This window comes from Galeopterus variegatus, unplaced genomic scaffold (genome assembly GCF_000696425.1).
Source record: "Galeopterus variegatus unplaced genomic scaffold, G_variegatus-3.0.2 Scaffold2242, whole genome shotgun sequence".
NCBI lineage: Eukaryota > Metazoa > Chordata > Mammalia > Dermoptera > Cynocephalidae > Galeopterus > Galeopterus variegatus.
The window spans coordinates 207,731-226,401 of NW_007728353.1; the positions used below are offsets into that span (position 1 = coordinate 207,731).

The 18,671-nt window shown below is 54.0% G+C and overlaps 2 protein-coding genes across 2 annotated transcripts in view; both read right to left on the reverse strand.

Moving 5' to 3' along the window:
• CACNA1S (calcium channel, voltage-dependent, L type, alpha 1S subunit) overlaps positions 1-17,118 on the reverse strand; it is a 71,567-nt gene extending 54,449 nt beyond the window's left edge. The window contains exons 1-2 of the mRNA XM_008581052.1: positions 16,752-17,118; positions 14,900-15,005 (exon numbers count right to left, since the gene is read on the reverse strand). Coding sequence (XP_008579274.1) covers positions 14,900-15,005; positions 16,752-16,903 — 258 coding nt within the window. The 5' untranslated portion in view covers positions 16,904-17,118. The remainder of the gene's footprint in view (positions 1-14,899; positions 15,006-16,751) is intronic.
• Positions 17,119-18,108: 990 nt separating this feature from the next.
• ASCL5 (achaete-scute family bHLH transcription factor 5) overlaps positions 18,109-18,671 on the reverse strand; it is a 1,506-nt gene continuing 943 nt past the window's right edge. Inside the window, exons 2-3 of the mRNA XM_008581055.1 lie at positions 18,375-18,430; positions 18,109-18,324 (exon numbers count right to left, since the gene is read on the reverse strand). Of these exons, the coding sequence (XP_008579277.1) occupies positions 18,109-18,324; positions 18,375-18,430 (272 nt within the window). The remainder of the gene's footprint in view (positions 18,325-18,374; positions 18,431-18,671) is intronic.

Sequence of the window (18,671 nt, forward strand, 5' to 3'; positions counted from 1 at the left end):
GTGCACTGTGCATGGGGAGGCCCCGCAGGTAACAGCTGAGGTTTCAGCCGAGTCCCACCCTGCAGGAGGCCCTTCTGACTCCTCCAGGCCCCTCCCTGTAGCCTGATCCTCTGGGTTACTCTATCCGTGGCCCAGTCACCCTTCCCCCTCCTCAGGCCCAGGCGAGAGCTATTTCTAACTGAGAAAGTAGGTCCTTCCTGTCAGGACTCCAGGCTGAAACTGCTCTCCTTGCAGCCATCCGAACCCTGGCTTGGTGGCTTCCAAGAGCCTTGGTCCCCCAGGCTCCCCGCACAAGGCCAGTCTCCTGAGGGGGTGTTGATCCAGCCTGCTGCCTAGGCCAGGCTGAAGCACTGCACAGCTCCAGGAGGGATGTGTGTGTGTGTGTGTGTGTGCGTGTATCAGTTGGTGTCTCCTGGAGTTGTGCAACAAGGGGGTCTGTGCCCCACAATCCAGTCCCCCATTACTATTAGTCACCAACACCCACGCCCATGGGAGCATGTCCTGGGACCGGGGCCTCTTCCCATCAACACTCTATGGAGGCATAACTCATTATAGATTCATGGTTCCTTTACTCTGGGCAGAGCCGGATCAGGGAACTGGCCTCCCCATTAATGAGTTGGAAGATAATTTATTTTTACTTCCAAGTGGGCAGGTGTGGAAGGCAAGAGAAGAGCTCTCCACATGGTTCATTAACACGGATATGGCCCCAGAAACCTCTGAGCTTGTCATTCAGAGAATTTTCCTGAAAGCATAATTTCCGGGCTGGCCCGGTGGCGCACTGGATAGTGCGCCGCTTGGGAAGCGCGGCGGCGCTCCCACCCGAGGGTTCGGATCCCACATACAGACCGGTTCCCGCTCACTGGCTGAGCGAGGTGCGGGAGCAACACCGAGGGTTGCGATCCCATTGCCGGTCCCCTGTCTGGTACGGGTGCGACACTGAGGGTTGCGATCCGTTGCCGGACACGGAAAAGACAAAAAAAAAAAAAAAAGCATAATTTCCCCTTCCCCACAGAGGGGGAAACTAAGGCACATATGGATGAAACTTCCTTAATTTTATCCCTAATTCCTTCCATTAATTTGTAATCCTGAAGCTTCCTCCTTCTTCCAGAAAATGATAATCTGGTGATTAAAGTGTAAAGCCACGCCGTTCTGCGAAAGGGCCTTTTGACAGGGACTTTGCTCAGCACTGGTAGGAATCGAGGGGCGACGTGCTCCATGGAAGGGAACCGCAAAAGGAGGTCTGGGTGCCCTCCCTGCTGAGAGAAGAGGGTGTCCAAGCCATTCTCCTTGGAATTGGGTGGGTGGCCTCCCTCCTCTGCAGGGCAGGCTTCCCCAGCGTCACACACCATCAAGGGAAGGGCATAAGGGAGGGGAGTGCAGTCAAGTCAGCATTTCAGTTTTCAGCTTGCTGCCACCCCAGGGGGACAGACAGGAGGACTGGTGTTGAGGGGAGGGAAAACAGGAACCAAAATAGTTGCAGTGCTCACAGGCCGGGCGGACAGCCAAGTACACCAGAGAACTGCCTGCACCTGCCGCTGCCTGTTGGGCCACCGCTTGGCTCAGAGAGAGCTCGGTGGGGGCTGTGGGTCTTGCGTGGGGTCACTCAGGTCCCACAGCCCATTGGCTCCCGGGCCCAGCTGTCTTCAGCATACCTCCTGCAGCCCAGCCCTGGAGTGCCTGGAGTTATGACTCATTACCGTAGGACCCCTGCATGTGCACACAGCAAGGACCCTTGCCCAGGAGGAGAGGGAGGAGGGATGTGTCCTTCCTTGTGCATAGGAACAGTATCATCAGTGTCACACAGAGTTGGCCCTACAGCCTCTCCAGCCTGGGCTCGGTCATTCATAGAAGAATGAGGGATATTCATTCCACAGATATTTACTAAGCTCTGGACTGGATGCCCTGGAAAAGGCCTGGCTGCCCTCTGAGATCAAAGTCGTCACCTTTCCCTAAAACACCCCACTTTACTTCAGCACCCCCTTAAGAGTCTGCCATCTGCAGATAGGAGGCAGCAAGTATAGGACATAATGGTTCTCACCAGCTCTGTTTCTTTGGGCAAGTTCCTAAGCCTCTCTGAACCTCAGCTTCCTCATTTTAAAACTGAGACAGAGATGACTAACGACCTTGAAGAGTCATCATGAGGTTTAAAGGGCATCTTGTAAGTATTTACCGCTGCCTGGCACATACCAAATGCTCAGTAAATCACAGCTGTGCTTATTAGACACCTGGGCCTTTGTGGAGGTCTGTTTTTTTGCCTGCACCATGTTCTAGTGGTTTTCATTGTGTTCTATTGGTTTTCACAGAGCTGCTGTTTGAGGTCACGTCTGTGGATGTCTCTCCAGGGCTTGGCTCTGTCCTATTTTGAACTCAACATGTTCAAAACCAAACTCCTCTTCCTCCTGAACCTGCTCTTCCTCATGTGTCCCGGTCTCAGCCGGCGGCACCCAGATGCCCAAGCCAGAACCCCAGGGGTCTTTCTGGACTCTTCCCTCTTTTTTTTTTGACCGGTAAGGGGATCGCAACCCTTGGCATGGTGCGGTCAGCACCACGCTCAGCCAGCGAGCGCACTGGCCATTCCTATATAGGATCCGAACCCGCGGCCTCGGTGCTCCCAGAGCCGCACTCTCCTGAGTGAGCCACGGGGCAGGCCCTGGACTCTTCCCTCTTGCTCTCCTTTAAGAGACTGCCCACTAGGTCCATACCTTCTACCCCTAAAGTCTCCTGTATCCATCTCCTCCTCCCTTGTATCTATCCCCTCATCTCCTCCAACATCACCACTGCTCTTTCTTACTCCCTTATCTGCCCCATCCCTGCTCTACATAGACCTGGCCACTTCCTTGCCTACAAGTCTGCAACGGCCCGGTACTGCTCAACAGACAACACAAAAATGCTTCCCCACGGCATGCAAGGCCCTCCGTGACATGACCTCTGCTGGCCTCCCTGCTGACCCTGCCAGTTATGTGGAATGACATCAGGTCCCCCAACTCCCAGCTACCCAGCCCTGTGCCTTTGCTGACCCTGGCCCCTCTGCCTGGAGTGTCCCTGAAGCCCACCAGCTAAGCAGATCTCTCTTCTCTTAAGATCCTTCTGGCTCCCCACAGGGAGAATAGTCCTGCGTGTTCTCATTGTCCCCTGTAACACTGTGCTGCTCTTTGCTGCCTTCTGCCAAGCTGCAGCCTCCTTGAGACCAAGTTGTCCTCACATGTATTCCTAGCTGTGTGGATTTCCGGGAGTTTTTCTACACCAAGTAGTTTTTCTGTCCCAGGAGAGGTGTGATATTTCTCCATCAGCAATAGTATTTGGGTATGGGGACCAGGATGACCCTCCAAAGAAGTCTTCTCAGAGTTGCCTTTGGTGGTGGGTGAAGGGAGGTTCTGTGGTTTGAAGCCCCCATGCCCCACCCACTGGTGATTCTGATCCTCTTCCCCCAGGGGTGTATCCCAGCTCCCCTTGCAACCAGCTGAAAATATTTGGGGCTCAGGGCTTCTGCCCTTGCTGTTCCTCTGCTTGAAATGCTCTTCCTCAGACAGCCACATGACTCACTGTCTTCTTTCTTTTGGATCCTAACTTGAATGTCACCTTGTCACTGAGACCTCCCTGATCCCCCTCCCTCACTGTCTGTCTTCTTACCTTGCTTTATTTTTCTTTTTAGCAGCTGTTAAGACTTGATTTGCTATATATTTCTTTCTTTCTTTGAACTGTCTTTCCTGACCTGAACACAGAGTCCACGAGAGCAGGGATTTTGCTTTGTCAACTGCTAAGTCACCTGCATCTAGAACAGTGCCTTCCATGTAAAAACTTGTGCTTGAATGAGCGAATCAGTGTGCTAGGGCACTACTGCTCAAGGTGCAGCCCACGGGCTGGTGCTGGTCCACGGACTGCTGTTTCCACTCTGAGGTGAGATAGTCACAGGCACTGAGCAAGCATTTGGAAAATGCAATAGCAATTTGCAGCAACTTCAAAGCATACAGGTGGACCATAGAATGATCTGGTTTTGTCAAAGTCACATGGCGAGTTCCATGTGGCATGAGCTGTGAAGTGGCCCCACACAGTAGGACCAAATATCAGTCCACAGTAGATTGGAAATTGAAAACAACAAACTGGTCTGTCCCCACAGATCATCTGAGAAGCTCTGCTCCAGAGCACATCACACTGCCTGGCACACAGTAGGTGCTCAAGGAATGTTTGCTGAACGAATGAACAGTGGAAAGTTGTGATCTCTACTACAGTATAAGTCAAAGGCAGATGCAGCCTCAGGGTCTCCGTTCCTAAGAAGGGATACTGGACCTCAGGCCTGGACACCCGAGCAGAGAGACAGTGCCTTACCCTGCCTCCCTGACCTCCCAAGCTCAGGGGACAACCATGAGCCTGCCTGACTCTGTGAGGTGACAGCTCCATTACCAGCTCCCCACAAAGGCCTTTATTACCAAATGTCTTTCCACTGACAGGCCTCTAGCTGGGGCTCCTGAGGCCACACTTGGCTGCAGGTAGGCCTGGTGTGTGACCTTGATCCACAGGCCTTGTACCCACTCCAGGGGCATTGGAGCTGGGCACTTCCAAAGTCCTGGGCTGAAAACAGCAGGGCTCAGACCGCACGTCCTCTCACCCTCCCACTGCCTCTATTCACAGGCTGAGTCTTCCATCTGCAAAGGTCGCTGGTCCTGACTGCTGCTCCCTCCGTGGCATGCATTGGGCTTTGAGGGAAGCTGGTGGGAACTGGCTGGCTCCCCTCCGAGGATCTGCCCAGCACCGATCTGCCTGTCTGGGACCACAGAGGCAGCTGCCACCAGGCCTTCCTCCCCCACCCCTGCCCCCAGTGTGGTGGCCTGATTAGGAGTCCAGTTTCCTGGGCCATCCGTGTCCTCCTTGGAGGGCTCTCGGATCTACAGAGTCCACAGAAAACCTTAATGGGCTAGTCCAGGGAGGGGCCGACAGAGGGTCAGAGCAGCCGTAGAGGCAGAGCTCCCTGGGAAGGGGTCCAGCCACCCCATGCCTGCCCCATGGCCTGGGCCTGAAAGTCTCCTTCCCAGGGTCAAGACCATGTGCCCTGCTCTGATACAAATCCTGCCTGTGCAGGGAGGCAACAGACTTGTATTTGTGGTTCACTCTTTAAGGCACATTTGCTTCAAGGAGGTGAAGTCGGTTTGGCTGAGGGGGAGGGAACCCCGTGTGTTTGGGGGAGCTCGGGCTTGGGGTGGAGGAGGGCTCATATGGGTGCCCCCCCACAGCCCTGCATTCTCAGGGGCCTCACAGCAAGTGCTCAGCGCAGGCTGGACAGGTACTAATTAGAAGGGACTTTTATATATTAACAACCATCCTCCTCCTGGATCCATCCACTTTCCACTTCCTTAAGCAGACTGTAGGGCCGGGCCTCCTTGCCTCAGGAGAAGTTTGCGGCAGGCCCCTGGCTTTGTTTTCTAAAGCTTGAGCTTTGCCCCAGGGTTGGAAGTTCTCAAGGGTAGAGCTCACAGTGCCCTGAAGATGTGGCAGGGTCTGGGAAGAGGCTGTGGGACCCCGAGAAAGCAGGATCCAGCCTTGCCAAGATTCCTGCCTCAGTAAGACTGATGACCCCTGATATCTTGGCACCTCCTGAGACCCAGGGCCTGGGCACAAGCCCTGGGCAGGCAGATAACTGCAGTTGAAGTTCTCTCCACCCCAGAGGGATATGGGCTCGGAACACAAATAAAGTTGGTTTACAGCAAAACAAAGACAGTCCTTGCACACGTCCGTCGTGGACTGGGGTTCGGTCCTGCTCCGCTATTTCTCCTATTTCACAGCTGGGGAAAGTGAGGCTTGGAGGAGAAGCGAGGAGCCCGAGGCTCGGGGGCCCCCACACCACCTGTGTGACTGGGTCAGGAGCTTTTCTGGTAGCACCAGCCTGACGTGCTGGCGCTGCAGCCACACCGCTCACCGGGTGTCCAGGGCCCTGGCATCCCCGTGACCACCTCAGCCTCCAGGTTTGGAAAATGACCCGTTGAGGAGTGAGGGAGGTGGCTATAGTTAGCCTGATGAATGCTCACCCAAATAGACGGATCTGAGTGGGTCTCTCTTGCCAACCTGCCTCCTCAATGGGGGCTTCCTTCCCTCTCCCAGTGCCACATGGGGGACCAAGCTCCCTCAGGTCTAGGTGGGCCAGACATGCCAGGGAGACAATGGGGCTGAGAGTCCCAAAAGGGGTCTGTATACTTGGGGCCAATGACGGAGGAGAGGGGAAAGCAGAGTGCCCAGCCTGGGAGCGGGCAGGGGACCGGTACTGTCGGGCGATAATGGTAATGACAACTAAGCTTTATTAAGCACCCATTTACGTGTGTGCCAGGCCCTATTCTAGCCACACGCATACATTTAATTGGCAGCAAAACCCTCTACAGTGGCTACTCTCACCCCCATTTTACAGATGAGGAAACTGAAGCACAGAGGGGTTGAGCAATTTCTCCAGGATCACACAGCCACCAAGTGGCAGAGCCATAATATATATCCAAACAGTTTGCTATCAGATGCCATGGTCTCCACCACCACGCCGTGCTGGGGAGGGAGAGCAATGGCATGCCTGGAACATCTGGACGCGTTTGTCAGATCCTGCCCCCAACCCACGCCAGGGTCTGTCCTTGCCCCACCCCCACCCCCAGGCCCAGGCTCGGTGTGACTTCGGCTGCGGGCTGTCAGTGCTGGGAGGGCAGAGGAGAGGCATGGCCATTTACCAAGCAGCTCCTGTGTGCCGGGCTGGACATGAGGTCATTATTCTCATCAATACAACAGTCCTAAAAGGGTAGATATTGTGGTCGCCTGCTCACAGGTGAGGTAACGGGGGCCAGAGAGTCTAGGAAGCTGCCCACCATCGTCTAGACTGGAAGCAGGTTTGTTGGACTTGAAAGCCCCACGCTTTTCCCACGACTTCTCCTGGAGACTGCACAGCGTGGCCAAAGTGCCCAGGGTTTCTTCCGTGGCCTCTGTGGTTCAGCTATTGCCTCGTCCCTAGCCCCTTGCCCTGGGGTCAGGGGGTGCGGATCGGTGGGAGGCGATGCTAATTCTCTCAGTGGGGAGAGGGCAGGCTCCCAGGTGGGGCTAAAAGGTGGGCTTTGGTTTCATTTTGACAGAGCCTGGTTGAGCGCCATCTCTTCTTTGTATGGTAGCCCAGGCTTGGACTGCCCTGTCCCCTGCAGGTCTCAAACCTCTGAAGGTCAAGGCCAGAGCTGGGGTCCTTTTGAGGCCCCCGCCTCCCCAGATGGTGAGGTGGAGCAGGCTGCTGGCCGCAGGAGCCTGAGGGCACATTCCAGACCCTATAAAAAGACAAATGCCCTGGCTGCCAGAGGCTTAGGCTCCAGCCTCATAGAGGACACTGAGCAGCAATCTGAACCCCAGGAATGTAACAGGGGCCCGGCCAGTCGGCTGATGGCGGGGTGGGCGGCCGCTCTGGAGCCAAGGAGGGGCTGAATGGGCCGCAACCCTGCCCTGCCCCACGCAGCAGCAGGCAGTGCCTCCTTGATGGGTCTTAAGAAAAACTACCGGACCTTTGAAATAAGGCAAAGGAAGGAGACCGCGTCTTCGTGATGTCACGTTGGAGCATTTTCAAACAGGCCTGGCTGGACATTATTTAATTATCTAGGGCGGGGTTCCTCAACCTCAGCCCTGTTACTATTTGGGCCGGAAAATTCTTTGTTGGTGAGAAGGGGGCTGTCCTGTGTATTGCAGGGTGCTTAGCAGCATCCCTGGTCTACCCCACTGGACACTAGTAGCACACATCCCCCGACACCCCCACAAATGCAAACATTGCCAAACGTCCCCCGAGGGACAGAGCTACTCCCTCCTCTCCCTCCCTTGAAAATCACTGACCTAGGGGAATGTACCTTTGTTTAACTCTCACTATTCTATCTTATAGGTATGCAAGTGATCTCTGCCAATGACAGATGACCCCAGTGGTTCCAGTTTTATATAGCCCTGTAGGACATTAACCAGATGGGTCTCTCACTTGACAATCTGATCCTGCCGTTCTTTGGCCTATGTCATATAACCACTGTTCCTCTAACTCTCTTTGAACCAGCTTTGCCCCCCTGCTTGTTCTCTTATGAGTCAAATTAATCTTTGACATGTGTTCCTTCTATATTTTAATCAGTCATGTTTTCACTTTTTGAAAATCACACATTGACAAGGATTGCTTTGAGGGTGAAATGAGATAACGGTGTGAAAGCGACCCATTTCTAGTCTACGCCCGACAATTCGTAACTCCCATCCTTGCTGCTGCTTTTCCACTTGGGGCCCCTCAGGCTGGCCAAGGCTGGAATGGTGACCCTCCCAAAGGTCTCCTTTAACTCAGTCGGGGTCCCCCCTGGGAGCAAAACCTTGAGGAATAAGAAGGATTTCAAGGGGCAGAGCTAGCTTTGGAGAGCCTGGGACTGGGCCGGGAGGCAGGGTCTGGGTTCTGGTCTTAGCTTCCAACTGCATGTGGATGTCTCGCTGCCTCCATTGACCCAGTGGTGGCTCAGTGTCTGTTCCATCCTCCAACTTCTCTCACAAACGGCGTCACTCTGTGACTCCTCTCCCAGCCTCCACTCTCCTGGGAGAATGCTGGAGGAGGCTGTGTCAGGCACAGGCTCCCCAAGCCTAAGGCATAAGTCTCTCTCAGGCCAGGGCAGTCCTGCCTGGAGGCTGCGGCTGGGAGCTCTGAGTGTCCATTCTGGCCTGGGCAGGCAGCAACAGCACAACCAGGAGAAAGCAGGATTATGGTGAGGGGCCAGGGTCTCCTGTGTCACCTCCCAGGGAAGTAAAGATCGCCATCTTCGCCTTTCCTTTTCTGATGTCCGGAAAGCCACACCAAGATGCCCAATAAAGGGTGCAAGCCTTCCCATACAGCTGACCAGGCATGTGCAGTGACTTAACTTCTCTGTGCCTCAGTTTACTCATCTGTACAAATGAGAAAAATAATAGTACCTGCCTTGTGAGCATTAAACGTGGTACTATACATAAAGCATCAGCACAGTGCCTGAGACAGTGCACGTACTCCACAAATATTGGATGCTGTTGTTAATGATGATGATGATGACTTGCTGGAAGATGGAGGGGGGTGACCAGGAAAGCCATTCACATAAGTTGGATGTTTCAAGGAGAGAAGATGAAGGGTTAAAGAGAAATCAGGGACAGACAGTGGGTGGGGTAAAGAGGAATTTTTTTTTTTTTAATCTGAAAAAATCCTTTGCCATAGCTGTTGGGGGTTATACCCTTTGAATCCAGAACAACCCAGGGGTCTCTGTGACCAGGGGCTTTGTGGCTGGGGAGCTCACTCTGAGGTACTGTGGGACCTGCGTGATAAAATTTCCTCGTGTTAAACTGATAAAATTAACAGGTAGCAATAGAAGCATGCTATTTAGAGATAAAGAAGTAAATTCCAAGACAGTCAACTAAAGAGTTGAAGGTAGTTGCTTACAGCATACAGGAAATTGGATGGGAAAGGAATGAAGTTTTTATATAAGAAACTTGATACTTGAAACTTGATTTAATTCTTTAAGTCGTGTGCATGCTTAACTTTTATAATTTTTTGTAGAATAAAACTAATTTTAAGAAAGAGCAAGGTGACAAAGTTACCAAAAAGATTTGGAAAGATGAGGGGAAATGTATGGATAGAGGAATGGGAGGGAGGGGACGAGGAGGAAGAGGCGCAGGAGGACGGGGAGGTCCCCGGGTCACTGACGCGTGAACTGCTCCAAGTGTCAATCAGCCAGTGGTCCGGAAAGAGAACTTTCTTAGCTCTTGGTTCTAGAAGTTATTTCATGTCTTTCTTTAATATGAAGAAAACAACAAATAAAATAACCAGGAAGGTAAATTTCAGGCTTAAGGAGTGTTCCAAGAGACTCCTAAAACAAGATTGTTTAATAAACTTTTATCCAAAAAAAAGCTCCTTAAGTTGATAGATAACGCACAACAACTTAGAAAGTCTCGTCTCACCCAGGACCTCCTCTCAAGTCTACAACACTATTCTCATTTTACAAACGAGGGCACGGAGGGAACAGAGAAGTTAAATAACTCGTCCAAGATCACACAGCTAGTGTGAGTGGGCCTGGACTCAAAAGCAGAGGTTCTAGCTCCAGAATCCATTTTCCTTTTTTTCTAAAAAAGATGACATGTAAGGGGATCTTAGCCCTTTTGACTTGGTGTTGTCAGCACCACGCTCTCTCAGGCAAGCCCCAGGCCGGCCCCAGAATCCATTTTCTTAACCGTCATGACATGATGCTTCTCTAACCTGGCTGATTTCAGAGCCCATTTCTCCCTCCATCGTGACGGCACTCAGCTGGCCAGGCATCAGCATCCCGGATCCTCTCTTGCCACCCTCTGACCCACTGTGCGTTTCTGAAACCCCTTGCTCTCTTCAGGCCTCAATTTCCTCTTCTGTTCAGGGAGGGCAACAGGCTTCCCCACTGACATAGGCAGAGTCAGAGGGGTACCCCCAACCCCAGGAAATCCAGGGCTCCGAGTCCATTACCCTCAGCAGGTGCTGGGGGGAAGGAGATGGAGAGCAGGAGAGAGCTGCTGGAGGGGACCTCCCAGGGGAGCCTGTTCCCACCGAGGGGTGTCAGGGGCCTCCACCCACAATCCAGGGTGCCAACCCCCCCGATTCTGCTTGCACACAAGGCAACCGCAGGACACCTTTCCTGCCCCAGCCGTCCCTGCTCTTTACCCACCCAGCCAGTCTAGCAGGCGAGGAAACCTCAGTCATAAGATGCTCGGAACTGCAAATCCAGCTGCCTGCTCAGTGGCACAGGCCCCTGCATCTCAACACTTCCAAAGCTGAATTGACATATTCCTCCTCCGGCCCCACCTGCTCCTCCCCCACGCTGCCGTCTTTGTAAGTGATGCCACCATCTGCTCTGTCCCCCACTCTGGAACCCAAGTGTCATCCATGCCTTCACCCCACCCTGTACCTCTGTCCTCACGTCAAGTCAGTCACCAAGTCCCACTGATTCCACCTCATGTCTCTCTCTCAACATCGACCTCTTGTCCTTCTCTACCACGACCAGCGCTTTACCTCCTGTCTCCATGTCCCGGCTGGACGACTCCGTTGGCCTCCCCACCCCTCTCTGCGTCTCCCCTCATTCCACTCCACCCCAATCCACGCTGTACGTGGTGTCCCGAGGGCTTTCTCCACACCCCAGCCCGGCCTCTTGCGCCTCCAGCCCTTTGCTCACGTGGCTCCCTCGCCTAGAACTCTCTTCCTGCCCTGCCCTTCTACGACGCTCTCCTTCACGCCCTGACCCCTCATCCAGGACCAGCTACATCATTGGGGGACCCATGAAAGTGAAAATGTGGGACCCCTTGTTTAAAAAGTAGGAAATAAGTGCTGTTAAATGTACTCAAACATAAAGCTTTTTGCTTCCTTTCACAGTCTCTTTCTCAGCCCATCGTGATGGATTTTTTTTTTTTCTTTTTGTCTTTTTTACTGACCGGCAACGGGATCGCAACCCTTGGTGTTGCGCCCACACTGCGCTCAGCCAGTGAGTGGGAACCGGTCTCCACATGGGATCCGAACCCTCGGTGGGAGGGCTGCCGCGCTCCCAAGCGGCGCACTCTCCAGTGCGCCACCAGGCCGGCCCCATCGTGATGGATTTTTATTGCCTACTTTTCACTGTACAGGCAAGTGCAGACCATCACAGGTACGTTTCCTCCAAACTCCCTCCCTCTCACCATCTGACAGCCCGTGCTGGAGGCGGAGGAGGGGAGCCAGGCACGTCCCCTTCACACAGAGCTGCTGCCTCGACCCGCAGTGGACAGGCAACACCCAAGGGTATCACAACCTCCACTCCAGGAGACCCTGAGTACACGGATGGGGGACGGGCCTTAGAGGCGCAACCTCACAGAGTCACCCAGTGAATGGGCTGTGGCATTGTCAGCTCAGAGTGGAGACAACCACAGCCATGCCCTTCCCTGAGACACCCGAGACACCAAAGGGTGCATGTACCCACCCTGACTCTCTCCACTCCTGCAGGCCCCTGCCAGGTGGCCCAAGGCACCAGGGGCACAGAATCGAGCTGAGAGCCTGTCCTTTGAGGCAGGGAGGTGACAGAAGGCAGGACCTCGTGTGAGCCAAGGCTCCAAACCCCTGATGCTTGTGCCATTGTCCCAATGGACTTCCCTTACAAAATATAAATCCAAATGTTAATGAAAATTTCAATACTACGACCACAGAGCATTAAACCCCAGTCCTCAACTTTCAGGTCTCAGACTAAACACCCAATCCTTTGGGAAGCCCCCTGACCCCAAGACTAGCTTAGGTTCTATTCCAATATGCTATTATCGTGTTCCCAAACCTTTCCATTTCCCATTTAATTTTAACTACTTGTTTAATTGGTTTCATTGTAATTACTTATTTAATTGATGGAGCTATGTCTGTTTGATAAATGTCCCCACTATGTGCCAGGCATATAATAGGCACGAAATACATATTCATTAAATAAATGAGAAAGCAAACGCAGAATTGGTCCTTAGGACTCTCTTCTTAAAAAACTATGGGTTAGGGCCGGCCCGGTGGCGCACTCGATAGAGTGCGGTGCTTGGGAGCGTGGTGGTGCTCCCGCCGAGGGTTCGGATCCCATATAGAGACCTGTCCGCTCACTGGCTGAGCATGGTGCGGGCGCGACACCGAGGGTTGCGATCCCGTTACTGGTCACGAAAAAAGACAAAAAGGAAAAAAAAAAAAAAAACTATGGGTTACTCTGGATGACTGGAAGATCCCCAACCTTTCTCAGATACCTACAAAGCAGCCAGTAGGGTAGGAGAGAGTTAAATACCTCTCTTTCTTCCCTCTTGCTGGGTTTCGTGGAGATGAGCACACAACGGACAAGCAGCAGGAGGAGGCCTTAGCTAGGAGCTGGCTGTGTGACCTTGAGTGTCACTGGCTCTCTCTGGGCTTCCCAGCTAAGGAAGGGGACAGATGAGGCTTCCTCACTGATCACTAACACTCCATCGAACTCTGACATGCTGGGGGACGTTGGCTGTTGTACAAAGGCTTCTGGTCAGGTTTCCCTCTCCCAGAGAACTCATAATCCTGTTTCTGTGAGCTCTCGATTGAACCCGAGGCTTTGCAACCCCAGTCCACGAACTCAAGGAAAACACGTAGGACCACTTGAAAAATTTAAGGCAGCCATTTAGTTTCAAGGTGGAAGACGATTAACCACTAAAGTATAATTTAACAACCTCCAAGGAGGGCAGAGTTTCTTGCAGAAGTAGTCAACTTCTTAAGGAGTGCAAACAGAACTGAGGCCCTAAAATGTGAAATCCTGAAGAGTAGGGTGGACCCAGAGCCCTCCCTATGTTCAGGGACACAGAGAACTAAGGCTGCTGTGCAGAAGGCCCAGGCCCCATGAACCAAACTCCCTGCCGGCATGAGTTACACCGGCCTGCCCTCTTTTAATCCCACCCTCCTGCCACGCTCAGGAGCTCAGAGTTTCTTCCATTCCTAGCAAGCACACATTTAGAATCCCAGCTTCTCACCAACTCAAGATAGATTCCCATGGAAACCAGCATGAAGGAGAGGCAGCGATAAATACCCTTCTTCCCGGCCCTGGATGCACGCTAATAGGCCTCTTTCCTCCCCACCCCTGCGGTTTACATGCAGGAAAAAGCCCTGTTGAAATGGTGGGTCAACTGTCCTGTCCCCTAGGGAGCCTGGGCAGTAAATGTCTGAGGCCACTGTTTCTAGAAGTCCTCATGCTGTCACCACCGTGGCAGGTTCTAAAGTCAAAGGGACATGAGTGTGAGGCCCTGACAGAAGACTTGGAGGTGGGGGATTATGGGCAAGGTACCTAAACTCTCTGAGCCTCAGTTTCCTTGTCTTTTAGGTGGATCTAATAATGTTATTTACCCCACAGGGATAGCTTTGGGGATTAAATAATATAATAATGTAAAGTATTTAGCATAGAGCCTGCCGTCTAATAAGCTCTTAATAAGTGTTAACAACTTTTATTATTAACTAACTACTGGTTAAGTCTCTTCACCTCTCCAGACCTCAGTTTTCTTCTTATTCATGAAACAGAGTGAGGCGGGGAGGAGGTAGGACAATGTAATTCTCGAAAATCCCTTCCAGCTCTGGCATTTTATGGCTCCATGCATGTGCTATTGGCGAAAGGGTGAGGAGAAAGTGGTATTATAGAACTCTAAAACACATCTTCAGATTCCTAGACCAAACTCCCCCATGAAGGCAAACTCAATAGAAGCAAGTTTCTATGGATTACATCCAGGGAAGGAAATAAGCATTCAACCTCTGTGGTTCGCTAGCTGAGTTTACTAAGCCTCAGTTTCCACCTCTGTCAAATAGGGCTACTTTACGGGGTTGTAGTGAGGATTAAATGAGTTTACTCTTGTACGGTGCTTAGCACAGTGCCTGGGCACAATGGGCATAGTCATCTCTCGGTATCCACAGGGGATTGGTTCCAAGACCCCCCTCAGATACCAAAATCTGAGGATGGTCAAGTCCCTGATATAAAATAGTGTGGTATTTGCGTGTAACCTATGCACATCCTCCCATATACTTCAAGTCATCTCTAGATTACTCATAATACCAAATACAATGTAAGTGCTACGTAAATAGTTGTTATACTATATATTTTTAATTTGTGTATTTTTTATTGTTTTTTCCCCCCAATATTTTCGATCTGTTGGTTGAATCTGAGGGGCTGGCTGTACTAGCTCAGTGCTGGCAATAATATTACAGAGTCTGGAATACTCAGTTTTACCCTGAAAAGCTGCTGAGCCATGCAGTCAGCCCTGCAGGTGGTTGGGAAGGCAGCGTCTGCATCCTCAGGGAGATGAATCAACAGCACCATCCACCAGAACAGAGTCCACCAGGCCGGGCGTGGGGGCTCCCCCAGCCTGGATCTGCAGGCCTGAGGGAAGGGGAGGGGGTCACCTATCTTACCAGACCGAGGTTCAGAGAGTTGTTGTCATCTTCAGGCATGGGCAGGTACATGGCCAGGGCCACACAGTTGGCAAAGATGGTGAGCAAGATGATCGTCTCGAAGGGTCTGGTGCCAGGGTTAAGGAGAGGCCCTGAGTGAGGCGTGGGATTTGCAGGGTTAAGGGGAAGAGAGCACCAAGGATCAGTCTGGACTGTGGCTATTCTGCCAGGCTGATGGGCAGGCTCTTGGGGACTCTGCCCACGCTGCTCCTTCCCTGATCTCCTGCAGGGTGTAGAAGGGGCCAGGTTCCCAGCTGGGGACCTGACTCCCTCTCCTTGGGAACAGGTAACTTCTGCTTGGACTCTTTGGGACAGCAAAGGTCTGGTACTGGCTGAGGGCTACTCAGCTTTACAGGCCAGGGGATCTTAACACTGCTCCACTCTAAGTGCCTGTCTAGCCCTCTCCCCTACCTGCCCCCAAGGAGCCATGGCTTTCTGAGATTCTGGTTAGACAACCTGCAGGGGCTCACCCAGAGAAATGCCGAGGGGCATGAGGTACTGATGCAGGTTAGGGCTCAGTACCCACAGGGCAGGACTGGGTACGAGGGAAGATGCGGAGATGAAACCCGAATTTCCAGAGCTGTGCATGCATGCTGGAGGGCACATGCTCACACCCCTCACATGTCACCCCTCCCAGACACCACCCCAGCCCACAGCCATTTCCAGAGGGCACCCCAGGCCCGTGTCTTCCTTGACTTGCTGACCCATTAGAAAGCCAGTGTGGAGGGAGTTAGGGAGAGAAAGGGAGAGAGAGGGTGAGTTGTCTGTGTGCTCTGTGGGAGGGAGGTGAGGAGACATACTATGTAGATGGGCTTCATTGAAAAATCCTCGTTCCTTTCCCAGCAACCTCCAGTATTTGAGAAGAGAGGAGGGCTGCAGGCACAGAGGCCTAGGAGGGGAGCAAAGGAGGGAGGCCAGGGAGAAGCCCCTGGGTGAACCTGATCAGACAGGAGACAGACAGGGAAGGAGAGGCCCCAGAGGGTTGCATGTGGCCTGGCTGCATGCAGCTGTGGGGAGCAGGCTGACCCTCACCCCAACTGTCTCCACTCGGTCCATGTTTCTCCTGTCCTTTCAGTTATCCCTCAGCCTCCTTTCTTCTAGGGAACAGCTGGTGGGAGCCCAGTCTTCCAGAACCCTTCAGAAATATTTCAAATATTCCTGACCTTCTCTCTCAGAACCGCAGGGCACAGGCCTCCCCTCCTCTGTAGCTCCTTCCTCCCTTCCCCAAATAACCAAGATATTTTCATCATTCTTTCTCCCAGAGCTAATGCAAACAAGGAAAGGGTTTTGAAGTCCCTGACCCACCCTGGGGACAGGCCTTCCAGCCATTTCTCCCCCAGCTGGGTCTGGCCCTGCGGAAGGCTGTCCCTTTCACTTTCACCCCGCCCATCGAGGGGGAGGATTTTCTCCAAGACGCCACCACTTCATTTTTTCTTGCCTCTGTCCTACTCCAAAATGAGACTGCTGCCTCAAAAACCTGAGTGGTAGCCCACGATCATGCGGATTTGGGCACACGTGGGAACAGTCCCCGTGAAACAGGCCCCTTCCATGGAGGGTCAGTAGGCATCTCTGGCTGTCACTCAGGACGTAGGTCACTCACTCGGACCCCAGGAAGCCCCACCGATTCCTCCTCCTCTTCCTCCTCTTCCTCCTCCTTCCCCCACTTAGTTGAGGACTTTCTTCCCCAAAGTTCGCCCCATCGTCAAGTCCTTTGCCTCCCTGGCCCTCAAAGTTTGGCTTTGTGACAGCCCCCTTCCCCACACCCCTACCCCGAGTCCTTCCCCCACCTCCCTGCCTGGACCCTGAAGGATACTTCCATTCCACGATGCTGATGCAGGCCTTCCTCAGGGGGTTCTGGAGGGTCAGGCAGAACAAAGCCCGGGGCGGCCTTGGCAGAATCTCTGGAACAGGCTTCTTGGGCTGTTTCTTCTTCAGGCCCTCGTCCTGGGGCGAGGACGGCTCCATGGCTTTCCCGGCAACCTCGCTCTCCCCGGCTCCCCCACCCCACTGCCCTCTCTACCCTGCGTCCCCTATGCCCCCGCCTTGGGGACTGGGCGGCTGGGCTTGCTCTGCTGAGCCAGCCTGGGGCAGGGCAGGGGCGGGGGTGGGTGGGAGGATTGCTCTCCCTGCTCCGAGCGAGTAAAATTAGCCTCCGCTCAGCTCCTCACTGCCCAGCTTGAGTTCCCGAGGCCAGGCAGCTGTCGTCCCATCCCGCTCAGCCAGTGACATCCCGATCTGTCCCCCAAGGAGGGTGGGGAGTGGAGGGAGGAACTTATGCACAGGGCTGGGACAGGACAGGATGGAAGGCTTCCAGGCTGGGGCAACAGAGTTCAGGAAGGGGTAGCATGTGATATGGAGCCTCAGACTCCACACCGGCCTCCCTCATGCCAAGATTAGACTTCTTCCTCCCCAGCCCGACGACTGTCCAGAGAAGGTGCTGGGCAGCCTGACTCAGCACAGCTCCACAGCACCCCACCCAGCTCAGCACCTGCAGCAATCAGGCCAAGACCCCGCCCCCATGTGTACCCCCTGTAGGGAAACAGTGAACTCCTTCCGGCCAGGGTGGAAGGCTCCCAGAACAAACTTGAAAGTGCACACCTCTGGCATAGCACCTGTCACACGGTGCAGTGACCGTCTGACGCTTTGTATCTTTCTCACCTGCCCACTCCCACCCCTAACTGCAAGAGTTGTTTTATCTCTGCGACCCTGGCCCCTCCTCCGCACAGTCCCTGGCATATACTAAGCTCTCTGCAAGTGTTAGTTGAATGCATGAGCTAACACAACTCCCCACACACCAGCGGCAAGTGCTCTGGGCTGGGAGTGAGGACGAGAAAGGGACTCCAGGGTGGGTGAGGGTTGACAATGATCTGGGAATCTCAAAACTCAACAACCCTTTTATTTAGCCATTTGGTGCAAGCACAGAGCCAATGTACCCGGGTGGACCCCTCCCCCCCCCCCCCCCACTCTGCCCACGGGGTGGGGGTGGGGGTGGGGGAAGAGGGGGCGAGAGGCCACCCTGAGGGGCGGGGAGGGAGTGGTCAGCGAAGCCAGAGAGCTCCACCAGTGCACACGCCGCCCTTTCTCGGTCGGTCGATCTGGGCTGAGTGCAAGCAGCAGTCTGACCTCCCACCCGCCCTCTTGCCAGCGCAAGAGCGCTCCCAACGAGGTCGCTAGTATTTGAGGCCATCTTGTGGACAGCCAGGGGGTGGCGCATCCGAACCAAAGTCCGGCTCGTCCCCGGGGACTCGCAGAGGCAGGGCTGCGCCTGCAGCATCGGAGGACAGAGCAAACCACAGCGCCAGGCTGGCCTCCGACTCTCCCCAAGCCGAGGCTGAGGCAGAGCGAGAGCCAGGCCCAGGCAGGACGTCCTCGGTCGTCCCTGCAGCCTGGAGAGGACTCGGCGAGCAGCTGGAGCTGTCCCAGGCGCCCCCCTCACTGCACCCTCGCGGCTCCTCCGGTCTCGATCGCGCCTCTCGGACCCCCTGCCCCAAGCTGGTGGGGGCGGCGGGGGGTCGCAGTCACCGGAGAGCCGCGGACCTCCAAGTGTCAGGGGCCTGCGCCGCGCCGCGGGTGACCCAGCAGCCCGCACGCCGCTCCCGAGGGTGAGACGGGGTCTGCAGGTCCCCCAAGCCTGGGGCGGCCACAGGCCCGATCAGTGGCTGGATTCCTCCGACTCAAAGAAAGGCGAGGGACAGAAGCGGGAGGACTCGGACGACTCGGGCACCAGGGAGGG